The 21,573-nt window shown below is 41.7% G+C and overlaps 1 protein-coding gene across 1 annotated transcript in view; it reads right to left on the bottom strand.

Annotated features, from left to right (window-relative positions):
- Nucleotides 1–21,573, bottom strand: part of NCALD (neurocalcin delta) — a 62,161-nt gene that overhangs the window by 13,603 nt on the left and 26,985 nt on the right. Inside the window, exon 2 of the mRNA XM_054814990.1 lies at nt 3,629–4,025. Within this exon, the coding sequence (XP_054670965.1) occupies nt 3,629–4,006 (378 nt within the window). The 5' untranslated portion in view covers nt 4,007–4,025. The remainder of the gene's footprint in view (nt 1–3,628; nt 4,026–21,573) is intronic.

The raw sequence follows: 21,573 nt of genomic DNA, 5'->3' as shown, positions 1-21,573 counted from the left end.
CAGCTCAGTATTCTTAAGATGCCTTATGACTCCACACAGTTAAAAAATGTACCCTTAGAACAAGGTTTCCATCTCTTATTTGAATTCTTAAGAGACTCTCACCAAATATGTCCCATTTCAGCAAGGGGAACAAACACAAATCTCCTAGCTGGTTTGCAGCTATTTTTGAGTGCACTCGGCTATTTAGATTATAGGTAAACATATGGGAGACATAAAAAGCATTTCTAGAGCAGAAGAATCTGAGAGGATCTGTGGCGAGGTCTGTCAAGAGGGCTGGCTATGAACCATCTTCCCACAGTACTTTGCAGATGTCCTATGCCTGGTAGGTGCAGCAGTATCATAGAATCATAGAATCACAGAATGGTTTGGGTTGGAAGGAACCTCAAAGACCATCCAGTTCCAACCCCCCTGCCATGGGCAGGGACACCCTCCACTAGACCAGGTTGCCCAAAGCCTCATCCAACCTGGCCTTAAACACTTCCAGGGATCTTCTGAGGACCACCTATCCTGTGAACCTTCTTTCATTAGGCTCTGCAATCATCGGCCCACCACTAAAGTTCTTCAAGTTATGTGATCCTCCAAACTGTGCAGCCAGCTCCATGTGGATGGCTCATGTGTGTCTCTAAACAGGGCTTTTTGGAGACTTGTCCAGGGGAAGCTCATGGGCAGGCGTGGTGAGGCTGTGATAGGCTATGCGTACATGCATGCAGCGCTATGGTAAATGGAGCTTACAGGAATGCAGGTGCTTTGCCCTCTAGCCCATCGCTTTGCAGAGAAAATGGGCTTCAAAAAGCTGTTATGAACCATTCATGTTCATCTCCTTGGCAGCTGGGCAAGCGAGCACCTTCTTGCAATGTTGAGCAAGAGTGCAACGCCTGCATCGCCTGCAGCGGTGTCAGATTGGGCCAGGCCATGAGAAAGGAAATGCAGGCAACCGTCAGCATAACAGTGAAAATCACTATGGAGAGAGGACTTTCAAAGCACAAAGAAAAGCAGAATGAAAAAGAAGAGAAGCATGCCTTGCCCCTATGTTATTTAAGATACAGTAATCCCACAGTAATAGGGGCAATATTTTTCCATGAAACTAAGACTTTTAGATTGATAGTGTTTCTTTTAGCATTCATTTTGATGTATTGTCTTGTGCAAAAATCCTGGTGAAAACATAATACATTCTGCTATATCAATATGCAAATGTATGCTAGATAAGGGATTTGTAATAGGTTCCTCTGAGACATATATCAGAGATATAGCAGAGTTCTGTTTTTCACTATCAGAAAGATTGTGACGGCTGAGGGCCCCCAGGAAGACATTTGATACAGAATCCTGTCTTTCCATATTAAAAAATAATCATCTTTTGTAAATGAAAGTGATAGTTATTAGCTGTTTTTTGGTAAGTCTAATCACTCTACATCAAAGGAACCTCTCAATAAAGCAGGAAAATGTGCTCATCTACTTCAGTTTCACATATCAGCCAAACGTGCTTCCAGAGACTACGTGACAAATCCTACCCCACCAAGAGGAGCTACGGGTCACCAGTGCAATACAGGGAGATCACTATGACCATAAAAAGCAAATGAACAGGATGAGACCTTCAAGCACATTGCCTCATGGGAAGCTCCAACACAGAAAGGGCAACTTTCCTGACTGTAAAACCACTCACTGATGGTTCGTGGTGCAGAAATGACTGTTGCTCAGGCTTATTTTAGGCTGTTTACTGCCATAATGGATTTTTGTGTGGTCCCTCAAAATGTGGGGTGAGAGTAAATGAGAGTAAGCATCACACAGTTGAGTTTCAGGTGCAATCTGAAAGGAGGAGAGAGCCAAACCTCCCAAGAAGTGCAGTGGGAGGGCTGGAGAGCCAGGCTGAGGGCCTTGTGCAAAGTGTTGCTCTGGGCTGGATGTGCAAATTGACAAAATGTTGCCCTACACTGATCCCTAAGCTGCAGCTTCATTTGATGATAGCATCATGGTTGTAAAGGACAGTGCTACGATTTGGCACCAACACAACTGTGAAGAGGAGGCAGAGCATTTCCAGCGTCTCATGATGCTGGTGAGCAGATCTGGGGTAACTGGAAATTGCTGCTGGTTTTGCTGGTCCTCGCTTGGCTCACTACGGAGAATCCAGCCACTGACGTTTTCATTAAATTTGACATGAACACATTTGTGGCATTGTTCTCCATGTTTGCAAATCTGCCCTGGAGGGTTCGTGCTGCTGTTCAGCACCGAGGTCTTCCCCAGCTACTCGACAGCAGCAAGGGGTCCTGCGGTCCCTGGGGGGTCCCCTCCTCCAGAGGAGCCGGCGCTTGCTCAGGTTTGGCTCCTTGTGTTCACCTAATGAATGTACTTCATTAGTTCTTTTGGGATTCTCTTTGTTTTCTCATGAGGAGAAATACAGCTAGGAAAACACTAATTGATAACCTGTTTACCCTGCCTGGCGGAGAGGGAGATTTGTAAGGAACAGACTATCTTCTAATGTAAATATTCCATGGGGTTTGTCATGGCATGGAGACAGGGACGTCTCTGCGTCTGAATGCGCTTTAACTCAGACATGGGAACGCAATACAGAATAAGTGAAAGATGACACAACAACCCTACTTTTGCAGCTGAGCTTTGTATCTGGTCTTGCTGAAGCAGTGCAAGCGCTGGCATTAGTTACTGTTTGGAGGACATGGGAAGAGCCCTGGTAGAAAGACAAGGGCAATACATGTTAGGCTGACTCCATACACGCAGTTTGCCATCACAGCCTGTAATTTGTGTGCATTCCTTTCCCTTGATTTCCAGGACAAATATAAATCTGAATAACACAGCACATAGTTAGCATCTCAAAATTTCCAGGGAAAGAAAGGATCTTGATAGCAGGCTTTTTTTTTAAACAGTGCTGCATTATACAGGCTCAAGCTGTGTAAATATACCACCATATCAAAAATGTTTTAAAGCTTTCAGTAGAGTGATGTGCCTCAAGGGTAAAAACATGTCAGAAGAAGCCAAAGTGGGGTGGGACTCCTACTAACACCACAAGAAAATGCATCCAAAGAAGCTATGTATGGAATCATCGTCTATCCAGATCAGGTTTATCTATACTGGCAACTTAATATGAAGATAGCTAGGATGATACTAAGTACGCAGACCTTGCTGGAATTAGGCAGACAGACATCGCTTAAACTATGTGAGCTGGTTCTCCATAACAACATGATTTCAAAGTAGATTTGCTGCTTTGCAGGCAGGGAGCCTGCCTTCCTTAAAAGTACACTACCTGGTTGATCTAAGATACTGACTTCATCCAACTAATTAATTGTAATTAATTGACCGTGATTTCCCGGAGGACAGAATCACATTTATCGGAAGGTTATTTGCTGTGCTCCTGCCTAACGTAACTCCCAAAGGAGAACTTCCCACGCAGCATGTTGCTCAGGAAAAACTTGCGATGGATATCAAATGCTGTAGTTTGAATTGTGACATGATCTTTGCCAAATGAAATAGCATTTTATATTCAAGCCATTATACAAATAACCAAGAACATAAATTCTGAAATAATGCCAGAGTTTTTAATTCAGTGTCTCATTGCAACATTGCTTCATAATTTGCTTGGAAGGAGGGAGGCCAAGGGGTGCCTCTGAGCAGCACATACCTGCACGATTTCCAGCATCTCTGACTTACTGATGTAGCCGTTCCCATCAAGGTCGTACATGCTGAATGCCCACTTCAGCTTTTGCTCCAGTTTACCTCTCGACGTTACGCTCAAGGCTATGATGAATTCTCTGAAATCTATTGTTCCATCTCCATTGGCATCAAAAGTGCGGAATACATGTTCCGCAAACTTAGAAGCGTCCCCATAAGGGAAAAAGTTCCCATATATTTTTTTAAACTCCTCCATAGATAAATGTCCACTTGGACAGTCTCTCAAGAAGCCTTTGTACCACTCCTGGATCTCGTGTTCTGTAAAGTCTGTACTTTCTAGCAAATCTTGCATGACTTCAGGGCGTAGTTTGCTGTTTTGCTTTCCCATATTGGTGTCAAAATATTAACTGCAGAGGAAAAACAAGCATATGAATAATAATGGTAATTATTTTATTATCATTATCATTATTAACTACTTAATAACTATTAGCTTGGTGGCTGTAGAAGAACAGTGTGCTGGATTCTGAGTTTTCTGATGATAGCTCATTCTTGGGAATCAATTGAAACTTTGGGTAGTGCGCACTACTACAAGTATACTCTGAAAAAAATAACAAGCCGTGTTGATTACACTGTCTTTTCTCAGCCTGGAGAACTGTAATTACATTTAATTTATTGCCATCCTACTTTGTCTTTGAAATCACGAGGTAAGCAGTGGATGTTGCAAGGGGTAGCTGACTGGTAGCTGTGTGTTGCAGCACACACTCCAACCTGGTCACCCAACTGTCTCAAGGACCTGACCTGAATGAGATAGATACATTTTTTTGTCCCTCTGCTGGAAACCAGGTTGCTACAAAAGGGTTATGTTCACTTGGTCTTGCTCCAAAATGGCATCAAGGTGCATCTGCAGTGTGCACTGAAACCAGGAGCTCCAAAGCCCTTCTAGATATATCTTTATAGCCAGAATCAAACAGAGCAACCCACAAGTTGCCTCTCTGGTTTGGCATGGACTAATTCCCATTTTAGTTCAAAATGCAGATAAAATCTGAAAATATTTTATCAATGGTGGATTCCCCCACCCCAAACTATTTCTGTGTTTTTAAATTCTCCTTGTAGCCAGAAATCGTATCTATTACTAAGTAATAGTAATCTGGGTGGTCACAGCTCTTTGAAAAAACTCTTTAAAATAAAGGAGGAGAAAAAAAAAGTACACAGACAACAAAATTGGAAATTCATTTTCCTTAAATTAACCATTAAGAAATATTATTGGATACAGCTTCTGTTAAATCACCTTAATTATATTTTGTTTAAGACAAGTTGCTACGTATCACATTATGCAGCAGATTTACTAACGACTGCTGCCCTTTGGGTTTTAAGTTTTGGAGCCTGAGTGTGTTGGCTCCTAAAAGCAACATCATCAGTTTTACTGGAAGCTTAGCATTACACCTGAATTATGGGAAGCTATTCTCTATCAGCAGAAACCTGCCTGAGAATCTGTCATGGAATTATAGAATGGTTTGGGTTGGAAGGGACCTCAAAGATCCAGTTCCAACCCCCCTGCCATGGGCAGGGACACCCTCCACTAGACCAGGTTGCCCAAAGCCCCATCCAACCTGGCCTTGAACACTTCCAGGGAGGGGGCATCCACAACCTCTCTGGGCAACCTGTGCCAGTGCCTCACCACCCTCACAGGGAAGAATTTCTTCCTTATATCTAATCTAAATCGACCCTCCTTCAGCTTAAACCCATTAAAACTTGTCCTATCACTCCATGCACTTGTAAACAGTCCCTCTCCAGCTTTCCTGTAGCCCCCCCTTCAAGTACTGGAAGGCTGCTATAAGATCTCCCTGAAGCCTTCTCTTCTCCAGGCTGAACAGCCCCAACTCTCTCAGCCTGTCCTCACAGAAGAGAAGCTCCAGCCCTCTGATCATCTTCATGGCCTCCTCTGGACTCACTCCAACAGGTCATGTGAATGACAATCACAACTAAAATCTGATGTATGGATAACTTAAGTAGAATTGCAAAATAATTTATACAAGACTCCCACACTGTTGTCAGAATGGAGTCTCTGGGCCACAGAGATGGATCTGTGAACGTGTGTAGTGGCTAATGAGCATTCAATAAAATGTCTTCTCTAGACCAAGGTAATACTTTTAAAAAATGAAGAATAATACAGTATCATGACATGTCAGAAGCAGCTAGTGAGAAATATACCACCATTTGAAGCTAATCTACTATCTCTTCTATTTGGCACTGGGAAGAAGAAATTGAGGCTCCCTTGGGTTGATGCTAATTGTTTCCTGTGGTGAGAAGCTCCCTTTCTCCCCAAGGTGAGTTTGAACTCCCCAAGGCAGCTAGGGGACTGACTTCTTAATTTCCTGTGTTCTTAGGCCAGAATGACCAAAAAGCTTTGTTTCGCGAGGGTAAAATGGTGGGATCCATCCTAGATTTATCTGTGTCTCCACAGGATCCACTGATGGCTGCCTGGTAACTAGACGTCTAGTCTAAACTCGTTGCCTACACAGTTGATGTAGAATAGGGTCCCCTGTTCACAGAGAGGAGACTGAAAGGGGTGAGGAGTCTTGCCCGATGGGACCCTCTCCATCTCCTGACTATTTCAGGGGCCTGGGTGACTACCTTGATCCAAACGATGTCTTGTCCTCCAAAGTGTCTCCAAAACACTTAGAAAGTGGAAGATGCCACCTCAAGGGTAATTTTTTCTATTGCCTTTCCTCCTTTCATCATGATCAAAACATACTGTACAGTTTTTAAGTAATCCAAGCTCTTAATACCCTGAAAATAGCAAAAAAGTCCCTGTTTTATAGACCTGGTCCAGCAGCTGCCGAGGCAGCTGAAGGCTGCGTTGCCTTCAGTGGGTGTTGGACGGGGTCCATAATAAACAACCTGGGAATTAGCTGAGTGAACGGATTACGTTAGGGCAGCCAGACGGGTTTATGTCAGGCAAAACAACACGAGCAGGGTCTGTCAGCAGGATGAAAAGCAACTGGACAAGTGAGGTGACCAGGCTTAGTTTAGAGCAGCACCGGTTTAATAAAGAACCAAACCAGTAAAATCCCCAGAGTAGGTAGCAGCTACTCACACCCACGGTTGGCAGCTATTCCGCAGCCCCAGGGGCTGCACACTTTTCAGACTGTTAGAGTAGAAAGGGAAGATCTCTGACTAATGTGCAAGCCAGCTGCCGTAGGAGTGAGCTGGCATTAGCGATATAATCCCTCGCTGCTTTTTAATATCTCAAACATATGAAAACGCAAAACTCAGCTTGCACACTTCCAGTCCAGAGTCTTTTAAAAAATAAAAGAGGTAACATGCAGGCAGTGGTTTTCAAGAACTAGCCGATAAGAATGTGTTTCAGTCCAAAAAACGATGCCTTTATAGCTGCATGTGGCTGCAGGTGCAACATATTTTTACCAAATAATAAACGTACAGAATAGCAGAACATACTGCATTGCATTGGTGGGAGCAAAACATCACAATCAGAAAAATCTATGTTCTCCATGCCGAGAGAGCGTTAACCATATGTGACTTGCAGTTAGGGGCTGAGCCACTGTGATGCCAGGCAACACAGTCAAAAGCAGTAGGATTATTCCTGAGTCCCCTTGTGATGAATTTGTATCATGTTCTTTGCCCTCCAGAGTGTTCCTTATTAATAGGTGGTGTTCTAGGAACCATAACGATGGGATTTATTCTGCCCGTTCTATCAACAACAGATCAAAATGCTTTTGCAGTCCAAGTACAGAAAATCCTTGAAGACACTTGAAGATCTTTATAATCACTTCATACACTGCTGCCTGCCTCTTCAGGAGAGATTCGATTATGGGCAGAGTACTGCGAGCTGAGAGAATGTCACCTAACAATCACAGCAATAAATGCAGAGAATGAAATAAAATTGGATCTGATTTTAGGCATTTTTTCACACTTCATACCCTCTGTAGATCTTTCAAATTTCTATTACATGATTAAATGTTAAAAATACAACAAGTAAATAGTGAACGGCAATCTCAGTGGCAAAGTAAAATTTTGACAATACTGAGAAATGGATGTTGTAGATATACAAAACAAAGACAAATTAAGTGTTCAATGATTATGTTTAATTGCACGTCTACAATTTCTTCCTCTGATACAATGGCATACTATATATGAATGACTGCCTATATGGGACAACATGACATGCAAAAATATTAAGGTCTTAATTCTGAAGGCAATATTGCTTGGTAAAAGAATGTGATGTGTTTGTGGCTTGAAGGGTTGATACCAGTTCAGCCAACAACTACAGAAGATCAGAAGGGAAAGCATCACTGCTGTGTGGTTGCTATGGAAAGAATCTCTGTTCACTGATTATTGTAACAAATGTCATAGGCGCTGCTCCGTAAAGTAAATACTTAGAGCTTGCTCTAATCAGGTCTAGGTGCAGAGTTTTTAAGACAAGACTGAAGACAAAGCTTTTTGATGGACAACAGGCTGTGACAATTCAGCATCTAAGAGAATAAATAGGTGTAGTAGTGACTGACACCACACCAACAGACTTTCCCTGCAGTATATGGTGTGCAGACAGGACATGGATGCTCCTAGAGCCTTCTCCTCAAACAGGGAGAAGTGACTGGACAGAAAGGCAATGAACACTTACTCTATCACGTGTCTCTTGTCAGCAGTTTGCTGCTGCTCACATACAGCTGTTACCTCGATCTGAAACCTCAGGGCAAGGCAAACATGCTGCCCGCTGAAGCAACGGCCTCGCAGGAGCAGGGAAGCTGCAGCAGCCGAGAGCGTGCAGCTGCTCACCCATTGCTGTGCGAATGCAGTGCAAGCATCTACATGCATTTCCTAACGAGAAATCAAACCGATTTTTTTTCTTTTGGGGGTTCGCTATAATAAGCAAGTGCTAGCAACACATTTCTAACAATGTTCTTGCTCTTCAAACCCTTTTCTCTATTTTTTCTTTTTTTCTTTTTTCCCTCTTTTTTTTTCCTTTGTTGTTGTTGTTATTGTTGTTGTTGTTTTTGAGCTCAGTCCACCAAAACCAGCATGACATCTTAATTTTGATTTAGGCTTAAATGTGGAGGAAAGATCACTGCTGTGAAAAGGTAAAATGAGAAAGGGGCACTTGTCCAGGGGGAAGCGTTGCTCTAAAAATGGAGCATTTGGAATACTGAGTACTTCGTAGCTAACAGGGTACGTAGCACCTGAAAGGTGTAAAGAATCAGTTTGGAGACAAGTCCTGCCTGATATATTTACAGTGGGGACAGCAAGAGAAATCACACCATAGCTTTGGCTACAGAGACCAATTGTGTAAAAGTGAAGGCAGAAAACTTTTCAGAAAGAAGCAATGAAAGTTCCATTTTGTGATTTCAGTGCTATTCCACAATTTAAAATTAGAAAGCACTAGATAACAAAACATGAGCCTCAGGGAACAATTTTTCAGTGGCAGAGCTAACACTGGACAAGATGGTTTATACAGTCCTAAAGCCACAGGTTGCACACAGAGATAATTCAGGGGCATGGATGGGAAAAGTTTCAGGAACATACCACTAAAGTGAGCTGGACACCTCTCCAGCATAGCTGAGAGACAGCTGAATGATGGATATACCAGTACGGGCTTACTTGACTAGTAATATGGCTCTGTAATATTGCAGAAAACAGAGATGAACCACCTCATTGTTGTTTGTCTTCAGAAACTGCTGTTTCTTGGTTTCTTACACATATGGTCTGACCTGTTTCCTAGAAATAATCTACTCATGGAGCAATGCTGTCTTTAACATTTCTAACACATAATTTGAGAATTTCCCTGAGAATAGCAATTGTGGGATTTCAGTCTCTGATGAGCAGCTGAAGAAGTTCCTGACAACTGCTGGAATGAGCCTAATGGCTTGTCTGTGGTACGAGTGTTTCCTGCAGCCCCTGTGGTTCTCCACTCACCGTCACGGCTGTCGCTTTTCTTCCAGAGTAACTGCTGAGCATTACAAAAACCTGGACGTGTGATAAGCAGACTCATACACCATCTACTTCTCAAGCTCTCTACACATCGGGATGTGGCAGGGATCTCATGTTCTTTCATGTCCTACCCACCAACAGTCATCAGCTTTCACTGCATGCCAGCCTCCACAGTACAGTGTACAGGTCTCCTGCAAGTTAAATATTCCTGCCATCACTTTCTGCCACTCCTTCCTGTACCATTTCTGCCTGTCACTGTGCAACTCCACTCCGTCACAAATGCAAAGAAGAGGTGCTGCTCTGTTCTGGTTGACCAGACCTCTGGTTGACCAAACCTTGCAGCACGGCATCCCTTTACCCTGCAATAACGGGGGGATGTCAGGGGGAGACTACAGTGCATCTCGGAGCATGGGACTTGGCTGGGGATGTGTCCCCAGGGTTTCCAGGCCAAAGTCTTGCCCTGTTCTCAACAGTCTTCACAGTAAGAGCAACTCTCTCCCTTCTCTGCCAGCTGCTTTCATTGCTTGGTAAAGCTTCAGATACCAAAAGCCAGTTCACCAATGACAGCATGTGGCAGTCTCTGCAAATTCTGCTGTAATTTCTGATTCAATGTACACATGTTTCTAGATGCATCTCTGATTCTTCTTTGTCTGCACCCTTGCAGAATGGGGGAAGGTAAGTGCATTTACAAAAGTCAAGGCCTTGGTGAACACTTTCTGGTATAAAAGCTTTCCTTCATAAGGTCAGTTATTCCTGCAGGCCGTAATACTGCTGACTGCTGTACAAGCTATGTAATGAAATGGTTCAAAGCAGCAGCTATCTCAAATGACACATTTTCTTCCCATCTGTGTATATGGTTTCCCTGTGGCTGGAACACCAACGTTGCTGTAGCCTGATCACGAATGCAATCCCAGCAGTAAATGTGAGCAACGCACTGTTCGTCATCTTGTAGCTCTCCAGTGGGAATCAGGTGAGCAAGGCAGGAATGTGTGTTTGGTCATCTCTGAACAGGGAAACTCTGTAATCGTTCACTGAGCTCCCGACGAGCAGGTTGGGCAGAGTGCTCTTCTTTCACACAGCTCTCATTTTTGCCCTTCTGATGTTCACAACCTCAGAGCCACCTCCAGTGCTGCTCTCCACCTTCCAGTTGGAAATTTCAGTGCCAGTGCAGGATCCCACTCATTGGACATGGTGCTTTTTGTTAGTGCAGCAGCAGCACTGGAAAGAATAACTTCTTGGGTTTTAGCCTCTCGCCATGAAGCGCAAGTGCTACCTGGTCAGGAGACTTTTCTTCTTGGTTCTACAGAAAACTACCCCGCAGGCTCTTGGAAGCAGCCACTTTTTTCTTTCTGGCCATTTCTAGTCTGTTTTCACATGTTCATTTGAGTGACCAGTGTGGCAACGCTTGCCAAGAAAGGCTTTTGTTTAATTTTTTTCAAAACAGCATCTTGGAACATATTTTTGAAAGAAAAACAAACTTATTAAAAATCACAGAGGGACTTAGCAAAAAAATAAATACATGCAGAGTGAGATTCTGAGCCTTACCACCCTCAATTTATCTGCTTATATTGGCAAACAGCAAAAAAATGGATAAAATTCATGGGAGAGATTCATTAAAAAAATCTGACACTCTCTTATGAATATTCACAAGGAACAGCAGTAAACAGATTTGCAGTGCAGTGTTACAAGTACCCAAGGCCTGAAACATATATGACAAGTAAAACTTCTGGCTAAAACTATAGTAGACATTGAAGAACAGGAAGGAAGAATAATGCAGAAGCGAGGAAAAAAAACCAACAGAGGAAAAGGTGTGGATGGGATCATCATTCAGTATTTAGGCTTTATTTGTTAATAGAAGGAACAGGGGACACACGTTCCATCCAGTTACTCATTGGTACTTCATAATGTGTTTGTCACAATAAATTTCACTCATTTTGTATTAGGGTCTTAGTCTGATTCCAGGATCCTGGCGTTTTTACTGCTGCAAGTTACTGTTTTGTTTTGTGTCACCTTCCTGCTCCTCCAGCCCCTATACTGGGGATCCTTCCCCTACGAAAGATGCCCCTCAGTGCTCCTTTCACAGTACTTGTTCCGTGCTTTCCTTCTACAGCCCCCAGGAGAAACTCAAGACAAGAAATAAAAGTAAAACCTCTGAGGTGAGCAGTCCAAGCAGGAGCAGCTGCACAAAGTTCATGTGTTTCAAACTTGGAGATGCTTACGGATATCAAACATCAAAAGCCTAGGTTCTTATCCCTTCAGAGTTTCCCTGGCAGAGAAATGCTGCAGCTGCTCCGTCTTGCCTCCTGTTTCTTTTTATCATAGTTCCTTTGTGCATTTTAGCAATGAGGGCTGGTGTGGGGGTGGAGGAGGGAGAAGCAGGAGAAAGGCAGTGCCCCGTCAATAAATGCTGGTACATTACTACCGGGGTCTTCTGCATCAGTGGGTTAACTAGATAACAGCCTAGTGCTTATCACATTACTCTCAGCAATGCCCATGGTCTTGGCTGGAATTGTTTTGAGACTAGTAAGCAGTGTTTCTGCCTCGAGCAGCAAAACGGATTATGTCCTCACACCCCCTCACCTCTGCATCAGCTTTAGCATCACTGGGGCTTCCAGAGAAGGTCTCTCTTTCCAAAGTGTTTTTGGTAACACTGAGTGTGTGGTATGGAGAAAATGACTAGGCATGAGTATTTCTAATATTGGGAGCGGATTTGCACAGCATGGCATATTGTGCAGTGACTCCTCTCGCATTCGGTTGGTCACTCTTTCCATCTGAAAGCCTTGCATTTAGGACTCAGACCTTGTCTATGAAACTGGACCTAGCTGAAACATGGTGTACATCAGAGTAGTGTCTCTCTATTTGCTTATGTAATGGGCTCTGCTCGCTCAACCTCCACCCACCAGATTTCAATTGCGTGGGAGCATTACCAAGTCTGTTCTTAAGCTACCGATGATCAGCTACTTGCTGCTGCATTGAGAGTGTGGCCGTCACAAGGTGGAGGTGGAGGTCACTCACCTTAGCACAAAATCTTTGCCATTTCAGACAGAGTGCACATAAGCATCTTCAGGAAGGTTTTCTGCTCAATTAAGGTATAACCTCTGCCTCCACATGGGGGTAGACAGGCAGTGAAGATGGCCAAAAAAGGGACTGCTGGAGCTACACATAAAGCAATCAATGTTCCCAAATCCTACAGTGACTTTCCAAGGTGGAAGTGGGTGTAAATGGGGGCCCTGTGCTCCCCTGTGCACACGGAGGCGATTCTGGACCTCCAGGCTTCCTCAGCACCCTGGGCTTTGTCAGGAGGGAGGTGATGCAGAGAACCACCACCCTGCGAGCAGTGTGAAAAGTAATGCTGTAAATGTTGGTCAGCCATTCCCCAGGGCCGACCAGCAAAGGTTTCACCCACCCAGAAAGTAACGTTTTCCCTCTATAGTGAGAAATAAGAAATTAAAAAAGAAAACAGAAACCAGTCAAGAGGGGGAAAACTCACACAGGTTTGGTTAAGCGCTCTTCCCAGACTCCCAGAGGATCTCACTATTTCTTTTAATTTCATTTCTTCCTCATTCTTTAAGAGCTCACAACAATGAAAGTCATACCAATATTCACGTGCTTTTTTAGTTCATAATCATTCATTTGTGAGGAGTTGAGGAACAACAGTTTACCATAGGCTTTGTAAGAAAAAACAATGATTTGTTATCCTGGGTAGAACCATCTGAGGTCTTTAAAATAACTAACTCTTTGTCTTGGCAGACTTCGAATGACTCTTTTGGGAATTAGATACATATTTTTATACATTTGATTTCTTTAAACTCTATGGAAATAGTATTTTTGTAAAAGTATGTTTGTCTTTGCCTAATTTTGTATGATAAAAGGCAAGAGAGACTTTGCTAACACAGTACATTAGGACATCCACCCTCAGGAGGCTGCTTTCCCAGATTTTACTGCATCCAACTGTTTCATTAAGCACAGGACATCTGCGGTATTTATAAACATGGGTGTTAAGCTAACAGCGGGGGAGATGGCAAAATCTCTCAGCCCTTTCCAGCTGGAGGTGACTTTATCTAGCGGCGTCCTTTCAAAAGGGGACTGTATATCAAGATCCGAATGATGGACATTTTCTGCAATTATTGTGTCTCCTATTATGAGAGCAACTCAGGAGCCTAAAGTTTCTTTGTTTAATAATCCCTTTCTGTACCACACTTCATAAAATGCTCTAGGTCACATTTTTCAAGTGCTCAGCACCCTCAGTTACATTCGGGCTTTTCAAAAGAAGTATGTCTTCCTTTTGGGGACCGGTGTAATAGGCAGCTTCTCAAAAAGCATGTGTACCCAGTAAACTGAGATCTCCCAGAAAATCACACCACTTATTTTGATACCTAACAAGGGCCTGAGCGCTTTAGAAAAGCCAGCCTTCTACATGTCTGCGTTACTGCAATTTGTCTTTATCTTGATACTCACACCTCCAGCTACATCAAACGCGGTTCATTCTCCTCTCTTCTGAAGTGCTTCTCTCCTTTGTGTAAGGCACTCACCGGTAGTAACACAATCTTCCTCAATGCACCCAAGCGCACCAGTCGTCAAACTCATTTAGCAGCAACTTTATCGGGTTTCTAATCTGTCCTACATCTCGTTTGGTCCTTTTATGTAACCATATATGCAATACCTCGGTGGAAGGTAGTGGAAACTAAAGCAGAAAGCTACTGTTGCACAAAGTAACACAAGAAGCTGATGTGAATTCATGATCTTGATTTTTTTCATCTTTGTAAATAAATAGCATGAGACTCCCAAAGAGTGACATTTGTGCTTACTCTCCCCTTAAAAAAACTGTTAACAGATGGTCTCCTATCCCACAGCAGAGACTTGGTGTTGACAGATAAAATGAAAGCATGATATTGGAAAAAACTGAGCCATTAACTGGCCAACTAGATATTTGTAAAGATGTTCTTATGATGGGGAAAGGAATGATGGCGGAGGTTCCTACCTGGAGAGTAACTGTGAGTTTTTGTTCCATATAGAAGAAATTTAGTGGAACTTTCTCCGGGAAAGTAGTCAACAGAAGAGTGGGAGTGGGAGGTTCTGGCAGCCAGGACCAGAATCTTGCTAAGGAGATGGAAACAAGATGCACTAAGATAATGTCAGCGTTTACAAGTTCATAAATATGAAGGTCCATGCCAGGGATGATTTGTCCAGCACCTAGTACTGTCAAGTGTGCCTGAACACAAGGGACCTAATGTAAGAGGTGATATGGATGATCAAAAGAATTTTGTGGGAGTTGTAGGAATTTTTTAAAGCAGTTTTCAAAGTTTCTAAACTGCAGATAAAGTGTTAGTTTTCTCTTTGTGCATATATTATTTCTCAGAATTTTTACGTCCTTGAACTTGCAAGATGAGTCTGTGAATTACTGGCCATGAAAGAACAGCACTGGGTGAACGTTTTTCAGTAGAACCCATTTCCATCAGGTAATGCGGCTTAGCAGAAATCAAAATGTTTTGTGGAAATGTGTTGCATTCAGGAAAACAAATTCTGTGAAAATGTCAGAATTGATCAATTCAATTTTATCTTTTCCTTTTAATAAAGCAAAAAGTTTCAGCATGACTTTGTTTTTTATTAATTTTGTTTTGGCATTTATATTAGATGTTAGTTTTAGCATTACAGTGGTTTTGACATTATTGAGAAAACAATTCATTGCCAATGAAGTGAAATAACTCGGTGTTTCCAGATCATTTTTAACTTCCATCCCACCAGGAAATTTTGATGTTTTATTCCAATTTGCAGTGAAAATAAATATAAATGTCAAAATTTCCTTTGGAATGGGAATTTCAGATTCTAACCAGCTCTAATCAACAACAAAGCCATCTGCTTTGTATTAATGACTTAGGGCAGTATGTAACGCTGCAGAACAGGGTGATATTCTACTGTTCAGCATTGCTCATGGAAGTCAATGACATATGGCAAATTTCTTGCTCCTAGTTGTCTAGAGAAGTTTGAGGCTAGCCACTTTTATTATATTCTTCATGCTGTCTTGACAAATTCACGGAATTCATCATTCAAACCTAAGATTTTCCTGCGAATATATGAGAAAACATCCTCCCAGTGACATATGGCACAGCCTACAGCCCCTACGTCTGAAAAGAACTCATAATTCCCAAATTACAGTGCAGAAAGCTATTTTCATTTTACAAAGGTTTTAAATTGATAATTTAAATAAAATATTTGTTCCATGATAAATGCTTTTTTTTTGAACATTAATAGGAAGATAAATCTATTTGTTTTCAAAAGATAACTTCATCCAGATGAGCCATAATTTGAATTCTATTTGAGAAGTCATATTGACTTGAAGGACTTTACCACCAACAAAATAAAATAACATTTTAGTTCTGGTTTAAGACAATGTCTTTTATATTTTTCCTAAAAGCTCTTCTCTGTCTTCACAGATACATTCTTCATGCTGCAGATAAGGTACAGGAAAACCACATAATTGCCCCCAAGCTGGTCCAGCAATCCAGTCTGCTTGCTAAGCTCAGCCATGGACCCCAGTTCAGGGACTTTGCTGTGCTCCCTGAAAAGTTTCTTGTGGACAAGAATGCAGTCACCTTTGGTGATGATGGTATCTCTTCTTTTTCCTAACAATTTGATGATTACTCAAGCCACCTCAGGGTACCTGCTTCTCCCCACTCTACGTGGGCAACTGACCTGGGAGGGCTGGATCTCGGGGTGTACAACAGGCGTTTAATGTGGAGATACTGCTCTCTGTTCCCTCTGAGCACCGTTCGTGTACTAACGTGATGGGAAACTTAGCTTGGATATGATCTATAAGGTTACTAGAAGAAGATTTTGATTTGTATTCATTTTGAAAGTCAGAATGACATCCAGTACTGACAGCCCGCTGTGAAAAACACAGACCCGTGTCTTACCCGACTGCTATTTCATGCATAACACAGTGTGCTGCCTGATTTTAGAAATTACTCAACAGGAATGAATTTGGGAGTTTGAACAACATGGTAAAGGTCGGTAAGCAAACTCCCTTAAGAGGCATAGAAAAACATTTTACAAATTAAGTGCAAAAATAATTTGCTCTGCTTCTCTGTCCATGTCTCACACACACGTATAAACAAATGCTTGCATAATCTTTATGTTCTTACTATTATTTGTATCAACAAGCAAAACCTTAGAAAGTCTCAATATTAAGTGTTGGTAATAGCCACTCATATAAACAATACTATTTCACAAACAAACCCTTGCAATGGCATCTGTCACATAGTCATAATACAGATTGTAGTAAAAAAAAAAAAAAAAGATTGTTTGCAAGAAGTCAATAAAAATTATTTACATGTTCATAGTGTTACACAAACTGCAATGAGGAATACTGTATAAAAACTAGGACTGAATCTAGACTGAAAAATCTGAATTATTGGTTTGAAAACTCTTCTGCCATCACTGAATATTTTCTGTAAATTCAACTAAGTTGAACTCCTCCACAAATGAATGGGTTAACAGTGTTTCTGCCTTCACTATTAACATCCTCTGAAGAAGTAAACAAAGTTCATCAGATAACTGTTTTCAGACAAACAAATTATTTTTTTCTCATGTGAACAACAAACAATTTGTATTATTGTTGCAGAGAAGTAGAAGTGGCAGAACCAGAAAACTTCTTTCCAAAATTTAACTTTAGGAAAACCAGATTTTATCCAGCATGGAATAAAACACCACTTTTCACCATGTCCTAGTGACTGTAAATAAATAGAAAGGCTGATCCTATTACATTTTTAGGCCAGTTTACTTTTGCCTCTTTGCTGTTCTCAAGATGTCAGCTTCTCTGAGATTTCTTGTATGTGTCTTTTAGGGCCTCTCCCCATTTTTCACTTCCTAGGACTTTTATTTATTGTGTTATTGTATAAAGCTTTGTTCTTTCTTTGATGTTTTATTTATCTTTTTCCCTTATCTTTTACTTTGCACTACTATTTCTTAGCTCCCTAGAACAAACACCATCTTTCTTAATTTTTCTATTATCTTTGAAAAAGCCCATGTCACATAATTTCTCTTAAATTTTTCTTTATTTCCTCTGTATTTCTGCTCCTACTATCAGTGTTTCCAAGTATTGGTGTTTCCCAAACCATACACTGTGTCAGAACAGTATCCTAACAATTAAATATATTATGACTGAAGCAGCAGGGTTTGGAAACCTTGGAAGAAGATCGTCTATGGCTTAATCTCTGTGTCTCTTTCTCTAATTAAATCATCCAAAAGAAATAGGTAGGAAAAACTTACTCTGTATCTAATTCCTAGCAAATTATTATCGTTTCATCCACCATCCTTTCACCTTGCTGCTTTGGTCTCAACGGTAGAGTACTAGCGCTGCCGTTAGTAAGAGCAGTTTCTGTACTCTGAACAGCATCATCACCAACATTTGATTAGAATTTCAGATTTTGATGATCTGATTCCTTTTCCTGGGAAACAATCCTTTTCAGGTGTGGAAAGGAGTGGAAACGTATGCGAGTGTGTGAGATGCTGACTCTAATCAGAATTTTTGCCTGGGGCTGATGGAAGATTCACTAGTTACATGATGGCAAATATTTCAGATCCATGCAGTGACGTATGCTTTTATGTAATCATAGTCTCACCGACAGAGATCTCTATCTCTGGCATTATTTGTTCCAGTGTCTTTTCTTGCTCTATATGCCCAATACCATTCTCTCTACAGTAACCTTAACCTCTTGCATTCTCAGTATCATGCCTTATAAAAATAAAGGCCTTGTACTTGAAATGTCTCCCTCTCACTGCTTTCTACATGTAGCTTTTGAAAGGTCCTGAAAATATCTTCAGCTGTCAATTCTCTCTTCTACATCATCTTCGCCAATAAGTTCAATCCCAACCCACTCCCTGGACACTCCACGCTTCCTCTCACTTCATGCATCAAATATTTCCTAATTATCTCCTCTGCTACCAATGTTATGAAAACCAGTGAAGCTCCACTGCTTGGAAACAGGATGAACACTGAAGAATCAGCCCACTGTTTGTAAAGTGCCATATAAAATCACCATACAAATCACTTATTCGATAATAAAAGCACATCCTGTTCCACCAAATATGTCTCATATCTTAATGTTCTAATGACTTCATTGGAAAGTCACTTAAATCAGTGAGCAACACAGGGATCCTCCTGTGAATTGCCAAAGGAATCCTCCAAGAAAGATTAAGACATTGATAACTATGCAAATATATATATATAACTGCTTATCCACTTGCTTTTTCTTTATTAAAAGAAGGATGTTCCCTGGGAGACTTATTGCTTTTTAATGAATGTTCTAGGAAAGGGAGCCGTTCATGAAGAAACAGTATATATTTCATTGCGAGGTGCTCTAAAATCTATCACTCTGTTAAATTAAAATAAGGATGTTTTCACATTAGTCTCCACAGGATGATAAAACAGCCACTTATCAACAGTTTACCACCCAGCACTTGGTAAGATTCATTTGATCTCAGTCTTAATGAAAGATGTAGCTATCATCATGTCATGAACACAGTTCAAACCCACACATCGTTCATTCATTTGTGATCAGATGGGAACCAGTTTCAGTGATCTCATACTGATTTGTGAAACCTCCTATCACCATATCTTGTCACTCCTCTGATTTTTAAAAGGTTGGCAGTAAAGCTGGTTTTGGAGTTGGTTTTCAGGCACTCAAAAAAAAAAAAAAAAGAGAGAGAGAAATAAAAAAAAAACACCCAAACCCCACACAACAACTTTGGGAGAAAGCCAGAATTTTCTTGGAAGTTTCCTTGATGAAGGAGTAGGAGTGGGATAGAGCAATATACTTGATTTTGGCAGCAAACCTTTCTTCTGGCAACTTCATTAAAAAGCCATTCCACTTTATGAGTTATCAGCAAAGAGCTGGCATTTCTGAGTGTGACTGATGGTCTTCCCTGTGCTGACTAAATTAGAGACATCAATAATTCCTAGATTAATTGCTTAGAAAATTTCCAAGAGGCAAACATTTCCTTATTTTTAGACCCTTGTTTTCTGCTGTAGTCAAAGCAGTAGAGGCCAAAGTTCAGCTGCATGTACTTCACTTAAACGATGGGATCCCTGTACTCTGAGTTTTATATCTGTGCAGAAACAAGTGTGCATCAGTGCTATGTGGGTGGGGGCATCCTATGGTGAGCCCCCAATCCCCTGTCCATGAATAAATTCTGATTTATCTTACAGACACCTGGAAGCAGTCTTCTTGCTCACGTATCTACATATCCTTCCAAATGATCCTGGAACATGGACACACTAGGGCCTCTAACAGGGACTATTGGACACCAGGAACATGAGTGCATGGAGGACAATCCATGTCCCATGATGCTGGCTCAGCCATAACGAAGTTTTGCATGTGGCTAGCGAGTGGTAAAAAACCTGTGTTGGCCAAGAAAAGAGGTTCCACACTGGCAGCGACATGGTCTGCTGGAATCGTGGCACAACAGCTGTTGTAGCTACCTCAAGCACAAAGTTGAAAGTTGGGGGGCTGCTGTGGAATAATGCAAGTCTCATCACTTAGATTTTCCCTGTTGCTTATGCAGGAGAAAAAAAAGGTCTTTCCGAACAAGTTTTGTGTACCCTTCTCCACCCACTGCTTAGATATGCATCTGGAAATCCAATAATGGGTTTGCTTTTTGACTGGAGATCTGTATTAGTGCTCCTGAAAGGCCCCACATGCTGCTCCTTAGCAGGGTACCAGCAGGTAGTCCTCAACAGCACGAAGCTTGTGTGCCCTCACTCTCTTTTGCACATGATCTGGACAGAAAAGGATAAATACTGCAGAACTGCATGAGAACAGTTAAAAACCACTGCTAAGAAGCTGTATTTGTGAAGAAAGTTCTTCACAAATCTTTTATTTGACCACCTAATGTGGTAAAAATAAACGGGCTCTCACAGGTACCTTAGTGGGTCAGACAAAGCAGTGAGCCCCAAGCTGAACACAGGAGAGAAACGGGTTGCCTGTAAATTAATCATTGTTAATGCACTACAGCCATGACAGAAAAGGGTAATTAGCACGTTTGGAACAAAGAGGGATATTAGTGGAGGGGGAGGTGGTCATTAACCTCTGTGGAGCAGGACAGGCAGTTAGCACCTGAAAAGCAGCGGATTAGCAAAAGTGTGGTGAGAGGTGTATTGCAGTGGGGCACAAACTGTGCCAAACCTGGGACCCTGGTCTGTATTAGACACCTCAAGCTCATTTTAAAGATTTTATATAGGCCTTCTCTTCACCATCAGGACTGCAATGCCAGTATTAGAGTGGCCATTTTACAAAATAACATTTTCCTAATCATGATTATACTTCTCTGTATTTCTCAGTTGTCCATGTGAGCTCATTCTGACGTGCAGACCTTATGCAGTCTCATCTTCTTCATTTTAAAGGAGGTAGATGATGCATTAGAAGATCTGTATCATATCTGGTGACAAACACGTCTGGAACTCACTGATTCTGAAGACCCTGGGGGGGCTTTGGCAAGGCCTGATTTCACCTGATGTTTATTGGATCTTGGGACAATTGAATTCTGCTGATGAACTGGGGGAGGTTGGAGGCTACTTGAAACCAACTGGGAGACCTCAGGAAAAAAAACTTATTTCCAGGTGTCACCTCATTCCAGCCCAGGCTGTAATTCTTTAATGATTTCTCCATGTAGATTGCAGCCTGTAACACTCACCAGTATACACCAAAGGTACATTCTGCTTTTTCACAGTATATAATCTAATAGATATATTATTACCCTTACAAATCTCTTATACTCTTAAACCATCATGGTGGCAACACCTCTTTCACACTATACGGGCAGGTATATCCATGTACACATGTATTCACTTGTCTAATTCTTGGCCGATGACAGTAAAGTATAGCATGAAGAAATGGAGAAGGCAACTCCTGAATGCTAGAAGAGATCTAAACACAGACACCTCACAGCCAAGCAGATGCTCAGTTTTCCCAACATCTTATCAGCTGAGAAGTTCGAGTTGTTCATCTATGA

Source organism: Grus americana, chromosome 2 (genome assembly GCF_028858705.1).
Source record: "Grus americana isolate bGruAme1 chromosome 2, bGruAme1.mat, whole genome shotgun sequence".
In the NCBI taxonomy this organism is placed as follows: Eukaryota; Metazoa; Chordata; class Aves; order Gruiformes; family Gruidae; genus Grus; species Grus americana.
The sequence above is the reverse complement of the archived record's forward strand: the minus strand, read 5'-3'. Positions and strand labels throughout refer to the sequence as shown.